Source organism: Lotus japonicus, chromosome 5 (assembly GCF_012489685.1).
Source record: "Lotus japonicus ecotype B-129 chromosome 5, LjGifu_v1.2".
Lineage (NCBI taxonomy): Eukaryota > Viridiplantae > Streptophyta > Magnoliopsida > Fabales > Fabaceae > Lotus > Lotus japonicus.
In genome coordinates, this window is record NC_080045.1 from 61022390 (window position 1) to 61042743 (window position 20354).

General features: G+C 38.8%; 2 protein-coding genes across 2 annotated transcripts; both read left to right on the forward strand.

Annotated features, from left to right (window-relative positions):
• The first annotated feature begins 4845 nt into the window (after positions 1 to 4845).
• LOC130718652 (serine decarboxylase 1-like) lies at positions 4846 to 7248 on the forward strand. Its single transcript, XM_057569272.1, has 6 exons — positions 4846 to 4996; positions 5203 to 5397; positions 5539 to 5770; positions 5901 to 6094; positions 6236 to 6372; positions 6581 to 7248. Exons 1-6 carry the CDS (start codon positions 4960 to 4962, stop codon positions 7154 to 7156), a joined length of 1371 nt encoding a protein of 456 aa, XP_057425255.1. The 5' UTR covers positions 4846 to 4959; the 3' UTR covers positions 7157 to 7248.
• An 8630-nt stretch (positions 7249 to 15878) lies between these two features.
• Positions 15879 to 19917, forward strand: LOC130718650 (uncharacterized). The gene has a single exon (XM_057569271.1). It carries the CDS (start codon positions 15879 to 15881, stop codon positions 19404 to 19406), a length of 3528 nt encoding a protein of 1175 aa, XP_057425254.1. The 3' UTR covers positions 19407 to 19917.
• The last annotated feature ends 437 nt before the right edge of the window (positions 19918 to 20354 follow it).

The following is a 20354-nucleotide window of genomic DNA, read 5'->3' on the forward strand; positions in this document are numbered from 1 at the left end:
TTAAATATTGTTAGTCCTCCTAACATTTGAGTTGCAACAGAGCTCTTCTGACATTCAAAAACTGCAACTGAACCTTCTAGTCTGGTTTAGAATGTATGTATAAAAGCATAAAAGTACCATACATTGTGATCAAACAACATTTTCATTGTCTACCATGATAAGAACAAATAGTAAAAAAAATAAAAGGTTAATTAATCTGTTGTTTCACTACTTTGTAGCCTTACTGTGATTTTTCACGAGCATCAAGTTAATTACACTTACACCTTGAGGTACTCATCAACTATTCATGATCTAAGTGTCATTTCTTTTTTAGGTATAAAGAGCAAGTAGCACAATAATATACTGAGCCAGAAACCAAAACTTATGTAAGAATATAATAATATTAGTATAAAGCAAGAAGTAATCACCAAAATAATACATTTCAGATCAGTCAAACTGAAACCTGTTGGGGTTGATTGTCAAGTCCCACATTGCCCAAGTTTCTAAAATAAAGAAGGAGGTTAAAAATTAGCTATTGGAGAAGTCACACATCGCTTAGTGTGGTGAAGCAAGGGGAAGACCAAGGCTATATATTGGACCTAGGCTCTTTGTTTTTAGATGCACCAGTCAGTAGCACTTTAAGCTTATATCTGACTTAGTTTAATATTTGCTTTGTGAGAGTGTGGTTGTACTGGGGCATTGGGGTGAGAGTGAGAGTGAGAGAAGTCTATGTGTTGTAACAATTTTCACATAGTGATATTTCTCTGGTTGTCGGTTTAGACAACGGTCGTGGTTTTTTCTCCGGTTTTGGAGTTTCCACGTAATTTTCTTGTGTTGTGATTGTGTTTTATTTTTTCTTCAGCTCTGTTGTTTCCCAACAGTGGTATCAGAGCTTCGGTTCGATGAGATATCACAATTCTTAATATGCTCTGTGGTCGCAGAATTATCTGATCTTCCACACCAGAAAAGAAGTGTGATATTGTGGAGGTGCTGAAGAAGAAGTTTGCAGCTGCTATGTCTTACTCGAGCGCTATGAAGTTTGACATAGAGAAGTTTGATGGAAGAATCAACTTTGGCTTGTGGAAAGTACAAGTCAAGGATGTGCTGATACAATCAGGGTTACACAAGGCGCTGAAAGGAAACACTTCTAACATGGAGGCCGACAAGTGGGAGGAACTAGATTTGAGGGCTGCAAGTGCAATTCGTCTGTGTTTGTAAAAGAATGTTCTTGCAAATGTGCAGAATTTGTCATCAGCCAAGGAGCTCTGGGAGAAGCTTGAAGGGTTATATCAGGCAAAGGGCATCTCAAATCGGTTGTTGCTGAAGGAGCAATTCCACAATCTGCGCATGGATGAAGGTACGAAAATATCTGATCATCTGAGTACTTTGAATAATATTATCTCCGAGCTGGAATCTATCAAAGTAGAGATTGATGATGAAGATAAAGCGTTAAGGCTCATTTTGTCCCTTCCATCTTCCTATGTTCATCTTAAACCTGTTTTGATGTATGGGAAGGAAAGTTTGAGTTTTGAAGAAGTTGCAACTAAAATTATTTCGGAAGAAAGGAGAATGAAAAATGATGAAAGCACTTCAACAAGCTCAATATTGCTAACTGGAGGTGGGGCTAATGGGAAGAAGATCCTTGCAAAGAATCTGGCGTGTTGGAAATGTGGAAAGTCTGGGCATGTGAAGAGAAATTGTCCAGGTGGAGCAGTATCTGAAAAAGACTCTGAGGTAAGTGCTAGCACTGTCTCCCTTGTTTTGGGAGATGATGGTGATGATCTCATCTAGAAGATACAGTTTATCCTTATGGTATTTCCGCTATACCATGGAAAAGGACAAGTTATTGCTAGCGGATTCAGAAACAACACACGGGCATTGGTTGGCATTTATGCAAGGTCTGTGGTGAAAGGTGTCGATGGCTGAAGAACTTCCTGGAAGCCAACATGGGAGTTGCACCATAAAATTTCAGCAAGGTTTCGACATGTGGAAATTCTTGGAATGGTTTAGTTCCAAGTGAAGAAAATTCTTGGGATGGTTTGTTTCCAAGTAAAGTGTACTCTTTTATGGTGGAGTATGATTGTCGGTATAGACAATGCAAGCGGAAGATGTGTAACTCTTACAATCAAGGTGGAGATTGTTGGGGTTGATTGTCAAGTCCCACATTGCCCAAGTTTCTAAAATAAAGAAGGAGGTTAAAAATTAGCTATTGGAGAAGTCTCACATCGCTTAGTGTGGTGAAGCAAGGGGAAGACCAAGGCTATATATTGGATCTAGGCTCTTTGTTTTTAAATGCACCAGTCAGTAGCACTTTAAGCTTATATCTGACTTAGTTTAATATTTGCTTTGTGAGAGTGTGGTTGTACTGGGGCATTGGGGTGAGAGTGAGAGTGAGAGAAGTCTATGTGTTGTAACAATTTTCACATAGTGATATTTCTCTGGTTGTCGGTTTAGACAACGGTCGTGGTTTTTTCTCCGGTTTTGAAGTTTCCACATAATTTTCTTGTGTTGTGATTGTGTTTTATTTTTCTTCAGCTCTGTTGTTTCCCAACAAAACCGAGGCTGTTTTCGACCTTTATTTCTATATTAGCTAGCTTGGACTATTTGGCAAAGTAGTTACATGGAACATTTTAATATATCCATCATGACTGTTGATCAGACTCTTGCTATTGCCGACCATAACTCTGTTTCAGCCATTCAGTGCCCCTGCAGTGGACTATATCAAGATCAATATGGATGCTAGCTTCAAGTGAACTTGAGATTAACGCTGGCCTTGGATTCATGAAGGGGAAGTTTTAACATCAGCTTGCAGGGTAGTATATATACATCATATTAATTATGTGGACAATTATAATGTACACCCTCCGATCACTATTATAAGCAAAAGTTAGTTTTTTAGGTTCATTTAATAAATGATGTATGTAGTCATTAAAATGGTCACATACATCATGTATTGAATGAACGTAAAACTAACTTTTGCTTATAATAATGACCGGAGGGTGTACTCCATTATAGATTATTACACTCCGTTGTTACTCCCCTAACACGTAGTTTATCCAATAAGTGGTGTGCATTTGTGATGCTCATTTAGGCTTCTCTCTTAAGTCGATCCTATTAAACCTCTATTTTGAAGTGCATACCAAAGATAGATTGGCATAATAAGCCCACAACGGCTATTTGTGATTGTATCATCTCTTGATTCAATGTATTCAACATCCCTAGATATGACATTGGCGTGTTCTGAATGTGCTATTACAACACCACACAGAATTGGGTATTTTAAGAATTATGGTCAGATATAAAATATTTACTTTCAACTTACTTTCTCACAAATTAAGCAATTGCGACACATTTTTTTGAAATACTAAAATCACCACAGAGAGTGGCAACACTTCATATTTTTTTTACTGAAATCGCCAGTATGATTGGCGACTCTTTTCCTGATTTATTTCTTTATGACTTGGATTTTGTGACGGAAAATTAATCCGTCATAAAATTCTAGTGAATGATAAAAAGAAATTAGCGACGAAATGCTGTAAGGGAAGCATCTGTCGCAAATTCCGACAGGACATCTGTGACGAGAAAATCCATCCGTCACAAACTCTTAGTGGATAATAAAATGAAACTAGTGACGGAATGATCCGTCACTAATTTCTGTGACGGATTTGCGACAGAAACCTCTCTTTCTATAATCCGTCACGAATTTTTTTTTTATTATTCCCTACAATTTTGTGATGGCTTAAATTCCGGTCACAAAATCAGAGATATATATAAGTTGTATAAGAGTCTCATTCAAGTTTCAACACCCTATCATTGTCGAAAGAGGGCAACAAAGGGACTATGTTGAGTTATATTGTAGGGAATGAGGTGAGGGAGAAAGTAAGCACAACAAAAAAATATGACAAGTGAACTGCGGCTGCATGTTCAAGACCGCCAAAGGCTGTACACTGTAGGTATCAAAGGCAGAACTCTCTGTCAGATAATACATAGTCCTAAAAAAATGAAGCAATTAAATTAACCTTTAATTTACAGTCGTTTTTCTTAGTTTCACAAAGAAAAGAAATTAGGCATTTTACAAGAATGGTTATTTAAATCACTGATGTGAGAAATTTTACTAAAGTTTAATAGATTAATAAGATTACAAAAATGATTGGTGTTTCACTCTACAGTGGTAAACACGCCAAACACGTGTTGAAACCGCCACAAAACATGTTTATTTTTTATTTAATTTTTTCACGTTTTCCCCTTATGATTGTCTTAAACCATCATAAAAGTGAGTGTCCAGACATTTTCAATGGTTTCCATATTACCACTAATAAATTATTATAAAATAATAAATAATTCTTTGATAAAATTTTAAATCCACTTTACTTGAAATCATTGATCAATTAGGCTTGAATAAAATTACCCACATAGGTGATTTAAAGAATCTCGATACGAATATCTTATGCAATTGTTCATTTAGATGCCAAACCAAAGTAGCTAGAAAGTAGAAACTTCTGAAACTGGAACGTGCCTCAGTTGAAACACACCCACGCTTTATTTTATTTCTTTCCAAATACTATTTTAAGCTGTTCAATATTGAAACAATGATTCATTATTCTTCTATGATAACTTACATTATTTTAGAAGCAATATGATGATGCAGGCTTTCTATATTAAAGTAAAGAAAATAATACAGTGAACTAGCTTTGACTCCTACTACGTGTAAAACATGTTTGTTTGTTGTGTTAAATAAAAAAAAGAGAAGAAATAAAATCACATTTTCTTAGCTGGTCAATGTATTAATACGAGGACCCACCACCAGTGTAGTAAGTAGGAACATTCCCCTTTCTGCACCTTATACATATAAATGCAGTGGAAACCACACACCACCATAAACAGAAAATACAGAGTGAAGTTCACAGCTAGCTAGAGAGAAAGCAATTAAAACAGAGAGAGATTCAGAAAGGAGAATCAGATATATATTCGGAGGCAGCCATGAAGGACATGATTCTTGAATCCCTTTTACAAGCAGGTAAGAACTAATTCTCTTCCCCTTCTCTGCATCCTTTAATTTGTTTCTCTTTTTTTCCTTTGGATAAAATCTGTTTTGCATCTATCACTTTTAAACTTAAAATTCTCAGTTTTAGTTTCTAATAAAATTTTATTTAGTTTTAGTCTTATTAAAAACAAATTTATCTTGATTTTAGTCCCTAATGACAATGTCTTTCAATATTCCAGCATTCAAAGAGTATTTACATAAGGAGGTTCCAAAAATCAAAATGTCCACCCGAGAAGAAGAGAAGAATGGGGAAATCCTAGAAGGACATATGGACCTCGACATCACGAAGTGCTTCGGAGAAACACGAGCCAATTTATCTAAAACGATTGCCAATTATGTGGTGAAGCTAGATCAAAACAAATCACGTTGTTTAGGTATGTAGGATATTTATTGACTTTTCTAATTGATTTGTGTATTTATCATACTTTTTTTTATTCGATATAGCAAGCATTGATCCCAAAGTAAATATCCACAAATTTGTGTACTGTTTTCGCTAACATTATCCACGACCGCAGGATTCCCTGTTAACCAGGAATTTGACTATGATGCATTGACACCGTTGTTGCATTATCACTTAAATAATGCTGGTGATCCATTTCTTGGGAGCGGCTATGGTCAAAATTCAGCAGAATTTGAAGTTAGTGTGCTTGACTGGTTTGCCAAACTATGGCAAATGGAGAAGGGTGAATATTGGGGATATGTTACAACAGGTGGAACCGAAGGAAACTTACATGGAATTTTAATGGGGTAAGTTTTTGTTGAATTTCAATTCTAGAAAGCCTTTTGAAATTTTACTATTAAGTAGAAATAATGCTTCTTGTATAGGTTTATGCATATTCCAAACAAGATCGTTAAATATCGTCTTTATTATCTGTAGGAGGGAAAAATTTCAAGATGGGATTCTATATACCTCAGAGAACTCGCATTATTCATTATTCAAAATTGCAATGATGTACAGAATGCAATGTGTAAAGGTCAACACATTGACCTCTGGCGAGATTGATTGTGCTGATTTAAAGGCTCTACTTCTATCTCACAAGGACAAACCAGTCATCATCAACCTAAACATAGGTATCTCATCTTTGATAACTTACTTATGTGCACAACATATAATTAATGAGCTTAATCACGCACCCACAATACAACCCCATGTACAAAATATATACACACTTGGCTAAATCTATATTTCTTTTGTGTACTTAAAATATATAGGAACAACCATGAAAGGAGCTATTGATGACATTGATCTCGTAGTCCAAACACTTGAGGACTGTGGCTACCCTCGTGATCGATTCTATATCCATTGTGATGGAGCTCTTTCTGGAATAATGTTACCATTTCTTAAACAAGTGAGTGAAAATCCTTAACCCTAAATTTTTAAGTTTAATAAAGATATTACTTTGATGATGGTTCACATACAAAGAACAATAAAAAATTGCAACGAATTATGAATGGCGAAAGTTGCATGCTTCAGATTAATACAAATTGAAAAAAAAAATATACATGATTCCTTGTTCAATATAACTCATTTTATAAATTGTTTGGATGGTCGTGCAGGCTCCAAGGGTTAACTTCAAGAAGCCCATTGGAAGTATATCTATTTCTGGCCATAAGTTCTTAGGATGTCCAATTCCTTGTGGTGTTATATTAACATGTTCAGAACATGTCAATGCTCTTTCTAGAGACGTTGAATACATTGAATCAAGGGATGTCACAATCACAGGTAGTCGATGTGGGCTTGCAGCAATCTACCTCTGGTATGCTCTCCAAGAAAGAGGTTTAATCGGACTTAAGAGAGAAGCACAAATGTGCATCACAAGTGCACAGTACTTACTGGATAAACTACATGATAATGGTATTGGTGCAATGCGAAATGAGTTTAGTAATACAGTTTTATTTGAAAGACCTCCAGATGATGACTTTGTGCGAAAGTGGAATTTGTCTTGTGAAGGAAATATTGCACATGTGGTTGTGATGCAACATGTCAAAATTGAAATGCTAGACTCATTTGTAAGTGAACTTGTTAACAAACGGAAAGTTTGGTTTCAAGGCGGACAGAAAAAGTCTCCTTGCATCGCGAACAATGTTGGTGGGAAAAATTGTGCTTGTGCACTGCATAATTATTCATTTTGACAGGGAATGCCTTGGATATTACAAATGTAATTGACAAGATGGATGTACTCATGAATTGTTATACTTCCTTTTATAAATATTCTTAGATATAATGCTAGATGACATTATACTACATACCTAAACAACGCAATTTGTTTTGATATAGCATCACCACGTATTTGGCAATTATTTTAGCTAAATTGGCACGTGTCTCCCCGTTACTTTTCGTGATAGCGAGGCTCATATCTCTTCTATTCTCTTGAATTTCTCCATTCTCTTCTTCTCTAGAGGGTTTATCAACTTTTTGAACCACCTGAAGTAAATAGTCTTTGGATGCTGAAATATTGCAAGACATTGTCATGAGTCACTACAAAAAAAACGTTTTTTAGTGGGGTTTTTTTCTTGCAATTAGTGGGGGTTTTCAACCCCCGCGAGTTACTTAGCAGGGGTTTTGAAAAATCCCGAAGTTACACTCGCCACAAATTATTAGCGGCGTTTTTCAGCAAACCCTGGTACCTGCATATACATTTAGCGGCGTTTTTTAGCGGGGGTTTTAAACCTCCCTTATCCGCAAGCTTTTTTTAACGGGAGTTTTCAACCCCCTTAAATGCAAGAGATTATTTACAGCTTTAAACTTGCCTTGGCTACCAAAGTTTATTCTAGGGACATTTTTAACCTAGAATAAGAGCCAATTGACACATTACAAATTGAACATCATAGAAAAAATAACAGCAGAGAGAAGGGATAAGGAATCCATAACAATGAAGATGCATGATTTTGGTGATGATGTGCGACCCTTTGTAAGGTTCCCTGTGAGCAATACCTTGAAGGTATTGCATGTCATAGAAATCAAAGATGCAATAAGTTAAGTAGCATTACCTCTACCAATTATGGCAATTGAAGGGAGAGTCAGTAGCTAGGGTGCTTGTCCAAAAACATCAACAGACAAAGGTCTAGTACATAATAAAACCAATGTTGCAGCAACCATAAGCTGCATTCAATAGAAAATCATTCACTTACAGAAAATAACGAAAGCACGGTTTTGACATGTCACTTATAGTATGTTTGCAAATCATTCTACTATTTATCGCAAAGCCAAAACCAATTGTGGGAGAAGCTTATGGGTGACAGAATTGATTCTGAGGAATCGAAATATGTTATTACTTAAAGAGACTTGTATGTAAGCATCAAGTAGTCCAAAGAGTAGTAATAGATACCTTGTCAGCTACGGGATCTAAGAACGCACCAAATGAATATTTTAACTTCATCTGCATTGCAAATATAGAAAAGACAAGTGATAAACATCTCAAACATGGAACAATGAAAAAGGAATGTCTGGTACGTATTTGAATTCAGTTTGAGTGAGTACCTTGCGAGCAATATAGCCATCAAGACAATCTGTAACCGAAGCAGCAATGAAAATACTTGTAGTAGCTGTTGTTCCACGCCAGCCATCCATATAGAAAGCTACATATAAAAATAAGATAGCAGAAAACCAATGTCATGGTGTTTGTAATAACAGGGTTTTCCAACTACTCCCATTGGTTCCATTCATCTTCTCTCCTCATAAATCACACACTCCATCTATCCTAAAATCTTCTATGAGTTGCTTCTTTTACTAGAATTTAGGTAGTGTTAGTCAATTTGCCAAAGGTTAACTCAGTATCTTTTTTTATTATCACATCAACTGGTACAGTTCAGGTTTTAACACTGGTTTGATGACAAATTGAACATAGAGACAAAACAAAAGAGCCAAGGAAGACTAAACTCGATAACTTACATGTATCGTAGGGTATTTTCTTTCTTCAGGAGTCAAAAACATACCAGAGCTTGTCCTGACATCACTCTTGATTCCTGTGGAAGACAGAAATATCATCATGATTTGTGAAGAAATACATGTTTATAAATGCAAATGACCCCACATGCTACAAGTGTGCTACATCTCCATGTTTTCTTTGATATGGATTTCCTTTTCATTTTAGTCTATTTATGCAGTACAAGAAACATCTGACTGCAGTTGCTTGGCCATGTTGGAAGAGGCAAAATCAATTTTACTACTTTCTCATGATTAGCTCAAAATTATATGAATGACCTCAAACTAGAACCGTGCTTTGGTTTAAAGAAGCTCTGATGCCAGTTGATAGAAACTGGATCAGATAGAGCACCCAAATGGAATGGTTACTACTGAAACAACTCACTCTCCAAGAGTACAATGCCTACTGGTATTCGAGAAATAACACTCTCCACAAAACACCTTGGTCAACCAATTGCCCTACCTATTACCCCTTCCCCACTATTTATAGCCTCTCCTCACTCATTATCTAGCCTACTCCCTTTAACTAACTATTCTACCAACTAACTAACCATAACAACTATCAGCTATCTTGTTACAATAACAGTCTCTATCAGGGGTAGTGATCCCCTACATTCTGCTATTTCTCCTCTTCTAGACTCTGCTTGAGATATATTTCTATCATAACATCTATTGATGGCCATGACCAGTAAAAATAAATTTTCAAAAGAAAATAAAATTGTCAATGTACCTTTCCAGTCTTGGTATCCACTAGTGTTAAAATTTGTTGGCGATGGAGGGCTATAGCCCTTAGATAATCACATTCCTGTCACCATTTATTCAACACACTTTGCCAGCTGCAACAGTAATTGGCCAAAATAAAGGGAAGAAATCACATATTCCTATTCTCAAGTCCTAAACTTAGAGAAAGTTAGACTCTATAGAACATAAGATAACTGTTTTATACCTTTGGGAAACCAAGATGATAGAGACCAAGGCCTGCAAAAGAATAAAAGAAAATGGATGAGCCATACCCAAGAAAAGAAGTTATACAAGGGTAGCCTAACCAGAGAGTATCATATAGCTACTTTCTAATTATCATCAACCCATTTTTTTAAATCTCATGACTCATATAGCTACTTTCTTATTATCATCAATTCATTCACAACTAACATGCTTAATCTGTCTCTACATGATTTGACTGATCTTTTGGGTTAATTTAAATTCAGCAAGATAAAATGACGGAACCAATCACTGACAGTTACAATTTAGACACAAACCAACAACAAAAAATCACAATATAAAAAACACATTGGATCTACATACCAACAATTCCAGAACAAGTTGTAACAAATTTCAGTCCACCTGTGGACTTGTTCCCCTCATTGATACGCCTCAACAGGTCAGAACATTCACTTTCTGTATACGTGGTTGAATCTTCGCACACATTTAACTCAGATGGATCTTGCCGATCAATCTTTAGCACTCTCCAATATGTCCTGTTCTTGTCCTTTCCTATCATGTAAAAGTTCTGTGGCACAAACATAAAAACAAAAGCACATCCAAGCACGTAATTCAGTATATCTCAAATGGGATATCAAGAGTTAAATATAAACATTGGATTAGACAGGCATTGTAATTCTAGGGCCATATTTCCAAACCAAGTATCTAAATCATAAACAGAGGCCAGAAGATAACCCCTTCCAAATTTAAGGCAAATCCCATTTCAAGGTCAAATAGAAATAGGAAGTATTCGCATAGATGCTCACATTGCCAGGGAATAAAAGTTACATTCAAATTCACTTTGGAAGTAAAGGGTATATGTATATATGCTTATTGGAGATTATCTACTAGAAAATGCACTAAATAAGCTCCAATAAGTGCTCTTTGGTTTGCATCCAATAGGGTACGTATAAAAACATCAAATTAGTGAAAGAATGAGAGCTAAATCAGACAATGGAATTAGTTTACCAATTTATCTACTTCTGTCTACTTAGTCAACTAATTCTCATCCTGTAAAATAGTGAACCTATACATTGAGGCCTGTAACAAAAGAAATCCAATGATTACATAGTTTCCTGATTCAAACATTTAACATTGCAATTTCAAAACAAAGAAGAACCACCAATGATAATAAATTCACTGGAATACTTAATATCCACAAACACTAGAAAGAAGAATAAAAGTGCATAGCATCATACCGATAGAGTCTCATAGAGCCTAAACTTGTTCATACAGGAAGGTGCAGAAGCAGGAGGAGAAGAAGACTGAGAAGAAGCCTCATTCTCTGACGACGCCATGGCTATAGCTACTCTCAGATCCCCCGAGCCACAGGCTCAGAGGGAAACCATCAAAATTGCATGCAAACAGTAGCCACCTGAATTTCCCTTCACAAGATCACCACCTCTAACACAAGGTGGAGGAGGAGCCACAGCAACAACCACACACAGAAACGCAAACAACCAAATCAAACAACAACAACAACTCCATGCTCTGCGAAATCCTAGGCTGCTTCAAATACATCATTCTCTTCTCCGATCACAATTATCCACCTCTCTTCCCGTTCCAGCTCCTCCACCAACCGCCGCCGCTATCGTCGCCGCCGTCCGCGGCTGCCTGAGATATTCACCACCCAAGCTTGACGCGAAGACTCGGCACAACACAGATCTTCAAATTGCGAATCGCGATTCTATGGAAATGGAGAGGAATGTGCAGAGGAAATTATCAACGTTTGCGTAGAACCCTAAATCGCAATCTGAAAGAGAATTGAGAAGCGAGATCGAAGAGAGTGATCGAAGGGAGCTCGAAACAGAAGAAATCGGTGGAAATCGGGAGGTTGGAATCGGGAGGTTGGAATCGGTGGAATCAGGTTGAAATCGGTGGAAATCAGGTTGAAATCGGTGGAAATCGAGATCAAATCGGTGGAAATCCATGGTTGAACGAACGAGTGAGAGTTGAGAACGAGAACGAACGAGTGAGAGTGACTGAGAGTGATGGAGAACGAGAACGAGGGGGTAATTAATGAAAATTTTGCGGGGGTTATTAAAACCCCCCTTAACTATTAAAAAGCAACGACATTTGCGGGGGTTATCAAAACCCCCGCTAAAAAACCCCCACTAAATAACGTTTTTTTTGTAGTGAGTGACTGAAATCACACGGTTTTCATTTTGCAGAACTACTAAAAGTAGATAAAATTGTATTAGAAGCGAAAACTAGTAATTCCAAATTTTATAGACATAAACAGCAGTGCTATAAGACACTACTCAACATGACGTACAATACTAAAGTAACAACAAATCATATATATTTTCATAAAATAAGATTGATAAAACAGGAAATTAACTTCTGTAGTTCTGTTTTACTAATTTTCTAATACAACTAGCTCATGGAAGTGTGTGTGGCATTGTCGTGTCATTAAGCATTACGCAGAAGTAAAACATATTTTATTGAAAAAGATCAAAAGAAACAAAGGATCGATGGTGAAGGGATTTGCCTAGTTGTAAAAGGGATTCAAGTATGATATCCTTCATGACTCTGAATATTTGATTCTCTTTTTTGTCTCTACTGATCTCTGTCTATCTGTTTAGCTGCTTCACAGTGTGTGTTTTGCATGTTTTGTTTGGTTTTGGCTGCATTTTAATTTGCATGCATGCCCGCACACCACAAGCGGAAAATAGGCACTGACAGTGGTTGGTCCTAGCATTGTTATATTGATTTTAGTTCTCTTTTCTATTCAGACAACAAACATTCTAGATTAATTCTACACATACATTTTTAGGGGTCAAAGTTAGTCGACTGTATTTGTATTTGATTGTGACTGGATATCACTACCAACTCATTAGTATTGAGAGGAATAGTTATTGGTGTTTAGAGATGAAATGATGGTTAAAACGAGAGTGGTTCGCAACCGGACGTGTACTAATGAAATTGGTTTCAATAATGGGGTGGATGAAAATGGGGTTTATCCTAGTAAGATTTTAATGAGGTTTGTTCTTGTATCATCTCTTTTTTTGAATTGGGTTGAAGTACCCTTTGTGCTTCAATTCAATATATATATTTCTATTGCCAATAAAAATAAAAATAAAAAAGCTAGTGTCAAATACTTTGGTCCATGCACGTTGAACATTGGGATTTTTTTTTTGCCAGGCTTTGTCTCTTCCGCTTCTAGTCTCGTTTGAGTTACTTTGGACCATAATTCAAAAAAAATTACGTTGGACCACCTTGAACATTGGGCTGGGCTTAGATAATAAGAAGTCAAATAACCCCTCTCCCTAATTAAGACATAATTAGCTATGTTGAACTAAATTCATGGATAAAAAATCTTCTCTTTTAGGTCTCTCCTCTGCTAGGGCATCTCTAGAGGGAAGAATATCTAAGAAGAGCTTTCTTCCAGTATAGCTGGATTTCTTTCCTTTTGTGGAACTTTTGGAGTGCTTGTGCTCCTTCTTAAGCACTGATCTGAGTGCTTTCTTGGCTCTTTGTTGACTGACTCCTTGACGCTTAGTCGATGATGGAGCAAGACCATATGATGGATGTGAGAACAGATCTGGATGGCCTCACTATCTCCCTGGAGCCTGGCCTTACCACGACTGTGGATCTGGCTCGGAGAATGCTGGTGGGTCGGGTTATTACCAACAAATCTCTGAACAAATTAGCAGTGAAGCAAGCTGCCATGAAAGCTTGGGGAAACCCACAAGGCCTACAAGTGGGTAACTTGAACCAGAATACTTTTACCTTCACTTTTCCCACTAGCTTGACTGCCAATAATATTTTGGCTGAAGGCCCCTGGAATGTCATGGGGAATCTGTTAAGCTTGCAGAACTGGGATCCAAAGCTCTCAGCTTCTGAAGTTAAATTTAATCTTGTTCAGTTTTGGGTACAGTTCCATGATCTTCCCATGGAATTCATGACTGATGCTAATGTCAGGAAACTGGCGAGCGTAGTGGGAGAGCCATTAGAGCTTGAGGATCCTAAGGTTGATGGATGTCTCCTCCGCACTTATTATCGAGCCAGAGTTCTTCTGAATGTTGAGAATGCTCTTGTTACAGGTTTCTGGGTACCAAGACAACATCTACCAAAGGCCTGGGTTTCAGTTAAGTATGAGAAACTCCAGGGCTTGTGCTTCAAGTGTGGGATATTTGGACATGAACAAACAACCTGCAAGAAAAATAAAGCCATGTCAGTGAATAATCCAAGTTACCCCAGATACTCGCTTGCTCTCAGTGTTCCACCGTGCAGATCATTATCTAACCTGCAGGCTTCTTCAATGATGCGCAATGCCTCAGAGAAGTCAAGTTCTGCCTAGACAAGTTCAAGTGTTGAAGTTGAGAGGGGTGATGAGTTTCAGGCCAGGGAAAGTAGATCACATACAAGCATATCTACTGAAGCCTCAAGGGATGGACATCAGCCTTTAGAGGAACCCTTGGAAAAAGGGAACCCCTTCTCTTATGTTATACCCACTGGTTCAGGGGCTGCCAAGGATAAAGGGAAACTTCCACAACATGTCGCTGATGATGCTCAGCCCCTGCAAGATATGCCCTTAGGCCTACAGGCACAGGTAGTGGAGATGGATGAGCCTTTGCAGACTGCTATAGCATGCCCCCAGGCTTCAGTTAGAGCTCCTGAAATAAGTCAAGAGGAAGGTGCCCCACTGAGAGAACCCCAGCAACAAGAGAGTCCTGCTAAGGAGGTGGATCCTTCAAAGGAGTCAAGTTCTAGCTCTGGCCAGAGTACCTTACAATTTGAGTGGCCTTATCCAGAACCCAGCTTCGAGAATAACTCTGTGGTGGAGAGCTTTGAGGAGTCAGATAAGTATGTTAGCCCATTTGCTGCTTTCCTAAGTGAAGAATAGAAACAGAAGGCCAGGAGGAGAATCAGACTCATTAATGAGGAGCTGGGTGCTTTTGGGTGGAGGAAAAGAGCTGAGGAGATTGCAAAAATAAGATTGAGGAGACACCACTGCCCTGTGCAAAACCAGAAGGGGAAGATACCTACTGATCAAGGAGGGACAAGGGGGCTTGATCAAGAATACTTTGTTGATTTCCCCCCGGAGAAAGAGGATCGTGAGAGTACTCAAGTAAAACAAATCACTAATGAGAGTGAAGCCCAACTTAGCCTTGAACTAGCTGTTTCACTATCTCTAAAGAGGACTTGGCAAGAAGGCCCTATGAACAAGGCTGATTCAGAAGTTGTCTCCACCAAGTATACGACTAAGAAGGTCAGGACTGGAAAAGAACAAGCTGGGAGAGATGGAGAGGTGCAGGATTCCTTTTATTTAGCTCAAATTGAGGCTGAGGAGGCGGGCCAGACCACGCCCCACCTGTCCCCATGATGATCCTTAGTTGGAATTGTCGGGGTGTGGCGGCCACCCCGACGGCAAGGGAATTAAGAAGCCTTTGTTCAAAGAATAAGCCTGCTATTATCTTCTTAATGGAGACTCGTTCAAGGAAGGATAACTTAGAAGTTTTAAGAAGGAGCTTGGGTTTTGATTTTCTGTTCACGGTAAACCCGAGGGGCCTCTCTGGTGGACTAGCTTTGTTCTGGAAGAAGGCTACACACATACAGATTTTCCGCTCCTCTCATAATTTTATTCACACTTCAATCAATGCTCTAGGTTCCACCCTTGCTTGGGATTGCACCTTTGTGTATGGAGACCCAGTGCCACATAGAAGAAGATTCCTATGGCCCCAAATCTCAGCCCTCAGACATAGTGAGGATACCCCTTGGTGTCTCATAATGACATTCTGTTTGCCCATGAGAAGGAAGGAATTAGGCCACAACCCCCTGCTATTTTGCAAAGGTTTAGAGAATTTGTTCATCATTCGAGCCTCATGGATGTGGCTCTTAAAGGCAACAGATTCACTTGGAAGAGCAACCCTAGGGATGGGTTTGTGACAAGAGAAAAGCTTGATAGAGTTATGGCTAGCTGGGCTTGGAGAAACCTCTTCCCTAATGCGACTGCTTTGGCTTACCCACAAATTACTTCTGACCATTCCCCAATCCTATTCACCCCAGTTCCTCTTTCTTGGAGCAAGACTCCCTTCAAATATGAAATCTTCTGGGATGAGCATGAGCAATGTAATGATATTGTCACCCAGGGATGGACTTTGCCTATTCATCATGAAGATTGCTGGACTAATTTGTCTAATCGATTTTCAAAGCTCTAAACATAACCTTTGGTCTTGGCAGAAGAGAACTTTTAAAGCTGCGGACAAGGAAATCCTAAGACTGAAACAAGATCTGCATTGGTTGGAGGATAAACCAAACCACCTTGTTGATTGGGCCGAGGTCAATAATATTAAATTGAAAATTGACACTCTTTGGAGGCAAGAAGAGTTGTTTTGGGGCCAAAGATCCAGAATTAAATGGGCTAGATATGGGGATAAAAATTCCAAATTTTTCCACGCTTCAACTATCCAGAGAAGGAATAGGAATCGCATTGATAGGGTTCGTGATTCACAGGGGGTTTGGAAGGAGGGCCAATCGGAAGTGATGGGGGCCTTTATCTCCCACTATGAGGATATCTTTCAGACTGAAGGGGTTAGCCAAATTGAGGTCTACTTGCAAAATTTCCCTAAGAAGGTCTCCCAAGAGTTGAATGATAAGTTGGTTTTGGCAGTTTCAGATTCTGAAATCACTGAGGCAGTCAACAATTTAGGAGGCTTGAAAGCTCCGGGGCCGGATGGCCTAAATGGCCTGTTTTTTAAAAACCATTGGGATACAATCAAAGGCACAGTTTGCCCTGCTATTCAGGAGTTATTCAGATCTGGGAATTTATCTTCTGAGATTAATGAGACGATAGTGGCCTTAGTTCCCAAGGTTGACTCTCCAGAAAGCGTTGTGCAATTTAGACCTATTAGTTGTTGCAACTATATTCTTAAGGTCATCTCCCGGATAATGGTCTCGAGACTCAAGGAAGACCTGAATTCCCTTATCTCCCCTAACCAATCTGCCTTTGTAGGTGGGAGATTAATTCAGGACAATATTTCTGTAGCTCAGGAAGCCTTTCACTTGCTACTTAAAGGGGGACAAAGATCGAAGAATTACATGGCAATTAAGGTTGATATGAGCAAGGCTTATGACAGATTAGAGTGGGTCTTCATAGAAAAGACTCTTTTGGCCTACGGTTTCCATCCCATCTGGGTTGAAAGAGTTTTAACTCTTGTCAGAGGGGCTACCTACATGTTGAAAGTAAATGGTTTTCTAAGCCTACCTCTGATTCCGGGTAGAGGACTACGACAGGGAGATCCCCTTTCTCCCTATCTCTTTGTACTTGTCACAGATGTTCTGTCCTTTATGTTGACTAAAGCCCAACAAGAAGGGAAGATTTCTGGCCTCAGGTTCTCAATCGATTCTCCAGCTCTAACTCACCTTTTTTTTGCTGATGACTCCTTGCTGTTTGCTGAAGCATCTATTAGTGAAGCTACGAGCCTTATCCATGTGTTGAATTTATTCAATAGTGCTTCGGGTCAGAAAATAAATGTTGCAAAATCTGGCCTTATTTTTGGGAAGTTGGCTTCTAATCACAACAAGAGGGACATAGCTAATCTGCTTCATATGCCTATTTGGACTAATCCTGGACAGTATCTGGGTCTGCCAGCTACCTGGGGGAGAAATAAGTGCCATTCCCTAGCTTGGATAGAAGAGAGGATTAAGGAGAAACTAGAAGGTTGGAAGGAGACTTTATTGAACCAAGCAGGTAAGGAGGTTTTGATCAAGGCCATCATCCAGGCAATTCCCTCTTATGCTATGGCGATTATTCATTTCCCTAAAACATTCTGCAATTCCCTTAATGCTTTGGTGGCTAATTTCTGGTGGAAAAGCCAAGGGAAGGATCGGGGTATACATTGGCGTAGTTGGGAAAAAATGACTATGAGCAAGGATGAGGGGGGAATGGGTTTCAGAGACTTCAGGATCCAGAATCTAGCCTTCCTAGCTAGACAAGCTTGGCGTGTTCTAACAAATCCAGATGCATTATGGGTTTGTGTTTTGAAATCCCTTTACTTCCCAACCACCAATTTTATGAAGGCAGAACTGGGTCAGAATCCTTCTTGGATGTGGCGGAGTTTATTAGCAGGTAGGGACTTCATTAACAGATACAGCAGATGGGCTGTGGGATATGGTAACTCTATACATGTTTGGGGTGATAACTGGTTGAGTTCGGGTGATTGCCTGGTAAAACCTACTAATGCTCCTGATATGAAGGTCAGTGAGCTTATTTCTCCCTTTGGGGAAGGCTGGAATGACGCCCTGATCAGGGGTCTATTCCAACCAGAACTAGCAACAAAAAATTTTCAAACTCCAGCCAGCATGTTACACCAACCAGATGTTTTGTTTTGGCCTCATACACCGAGGGGTGATTATACAGTTAATTCTGGGTTCAAAGTTGCCAGACAAAACACGATCAGACAACAACCTCAAAGCTCTTGTTCTCATCGCATCCCAGATGAACTCTGGAAGACGATTTGGAAATCTAATATCCCACAAAAAATTAAAGTCTTTCTATGGAAAGCAAGTCACAACTCACTGGCAGTAAAATTCAATTTGTGGAAGAAAAGAATTTCACCTTGTGGTATTTGCCCTGTTTGTGGAGAGGGCCTTGAGACCGTGGAACATCTTTTCCTGATCTGTCCCTGGACTCGTGCTGTGTGGTTTGGGTCTTCTATGCAATGGATTGTTTCCTTGGAAGGATTGAGCTCTTTTGATACTTGGCTCTGGCAGAGGATCAACATTCTGAAAGGTATGTCCCAGGATTTTAACAAAGATTTCTCCATCCTGGCGAGTCTCCTTTGGTCCATATGGCGAGGGAGAAACAACTCGGTGTTTAAAGCAGTAAGACCTAACCCAGAATCTGCCATCCAACAAGCGACTATAATCCTCTCCACTATGGATCTAGCAAAACCAGTGAAAGAAGATAGAATTAGTGACTGTGCTCAAAGCCAAAGAGCTCGCCCCTCAGACTGGATTCCCCCTCCAGGGAATGCCCTCAAAATTAATGTGGATGCGAGCTGGGTAGAGAGCTTACCTCTTTCTGCAGTAGGAGTGCTTATCAGGGACAAATTTTCGACCCTCCTATCGGGCTCCCATGCGAGGATCTACAGCTCTTCTCCACTGATTTCAGAGGCGTATGCTATCAGAGAAGGCTTGAACCTGGCCTACAATCTTGGCTGCACAGAGATTATTTTGGAATCAGACAACAAAACTCTTATGGATGCATGCAGATCAGGATTCTTAATTGGTGAAGTAAGTTCTATCTTGCAAGACATCTCTCATCTCAAAGGACATTTCCATAGTTGTGTCTTCTCTTGGACTAATAGAGAAAGAAATAAAGTTGCTCACCTCGTTGCAAAGTCTTGCATGCAAGGATTATTGGAATGGAATTGGCTGTTTATGCCCCCTCAGGAGCTTCAGAAGGCCCTTGTTGATGATGCTATGGTGGCAGCGTCAAAGAATGGCTTCCCGAGTTGGCGATCTTTCTGATGGAGCCTAAACATTCGTTTCCTCTCTCATTTCTTTGTTTGGCCTCTTGTTGATCTGGTTCTCTAATGCAGTCCCTCCATCTATGGTTTTGAGAAGAAGGTGCGGAGAGATTTTGATTTGGGGCAGCGGTTTGTCTGGAGGAAAGAAGAAATGACTGTTCACAGGAAAGAAGAAATTGTTAACTGTTTGAATTGATAATGGTACTCTGGAGGATAGTGCAAAGAATTGTTAATGGCCTTGGTGCCAGTGCTTTGAGTGGGAATCTAAACCATCTTAACGTTAGGTGGGTGGAATTTTACTAGATCATTTAAAGCTGAATATGTACCATGTGAAAGCTGGCCATCTTGTCTTTACCTGTGTCGGTTGTATCTGTAACTGCTCCCTTTCCTTGTTTTTTCTGCTCTCTGCTTCTTGGGCTTTTGCTGGCCTTGTTCCTTCCCCGTTAGTGGGCCTTGGCTGCCTGGCCTGTTTATTTGAAGATTGATATCTTTGACCAAAAAAAAAAACTAAATTCATGGATTTTTTTATGGGTTAATGGCTGAACCCAAACCAAACTGAAAAAAAAAATTATGATATGCGTTAAAAATTAAGATTTCTCCTAATAAATATTTTAAAGGCCATTTATCCTTATATTCTTGGAGTACTTGTTAACTCATGTAACAAAAATATAAATATCCTAAATCATAGACCATGATCAAATCTCATTTTAATCCTGAAATTGTAGATGTTGATTACTTTAATTTATGGAAGAACTTTTTTCATCAAAAAGTTTCTAAATGTGTTAATATTAATTAGTTCAATCTTTTTTGGTTATATAGGAAGTGAAATTAATTCAGTCTTTTTTTTTGTTACAATTAATTCAGTCTTTAAAAACATATATGAAATAAAAAATTCATATTTATTCGAATTAAAACGATGTGCACCGTCAGTATAAACAAATTTTACACA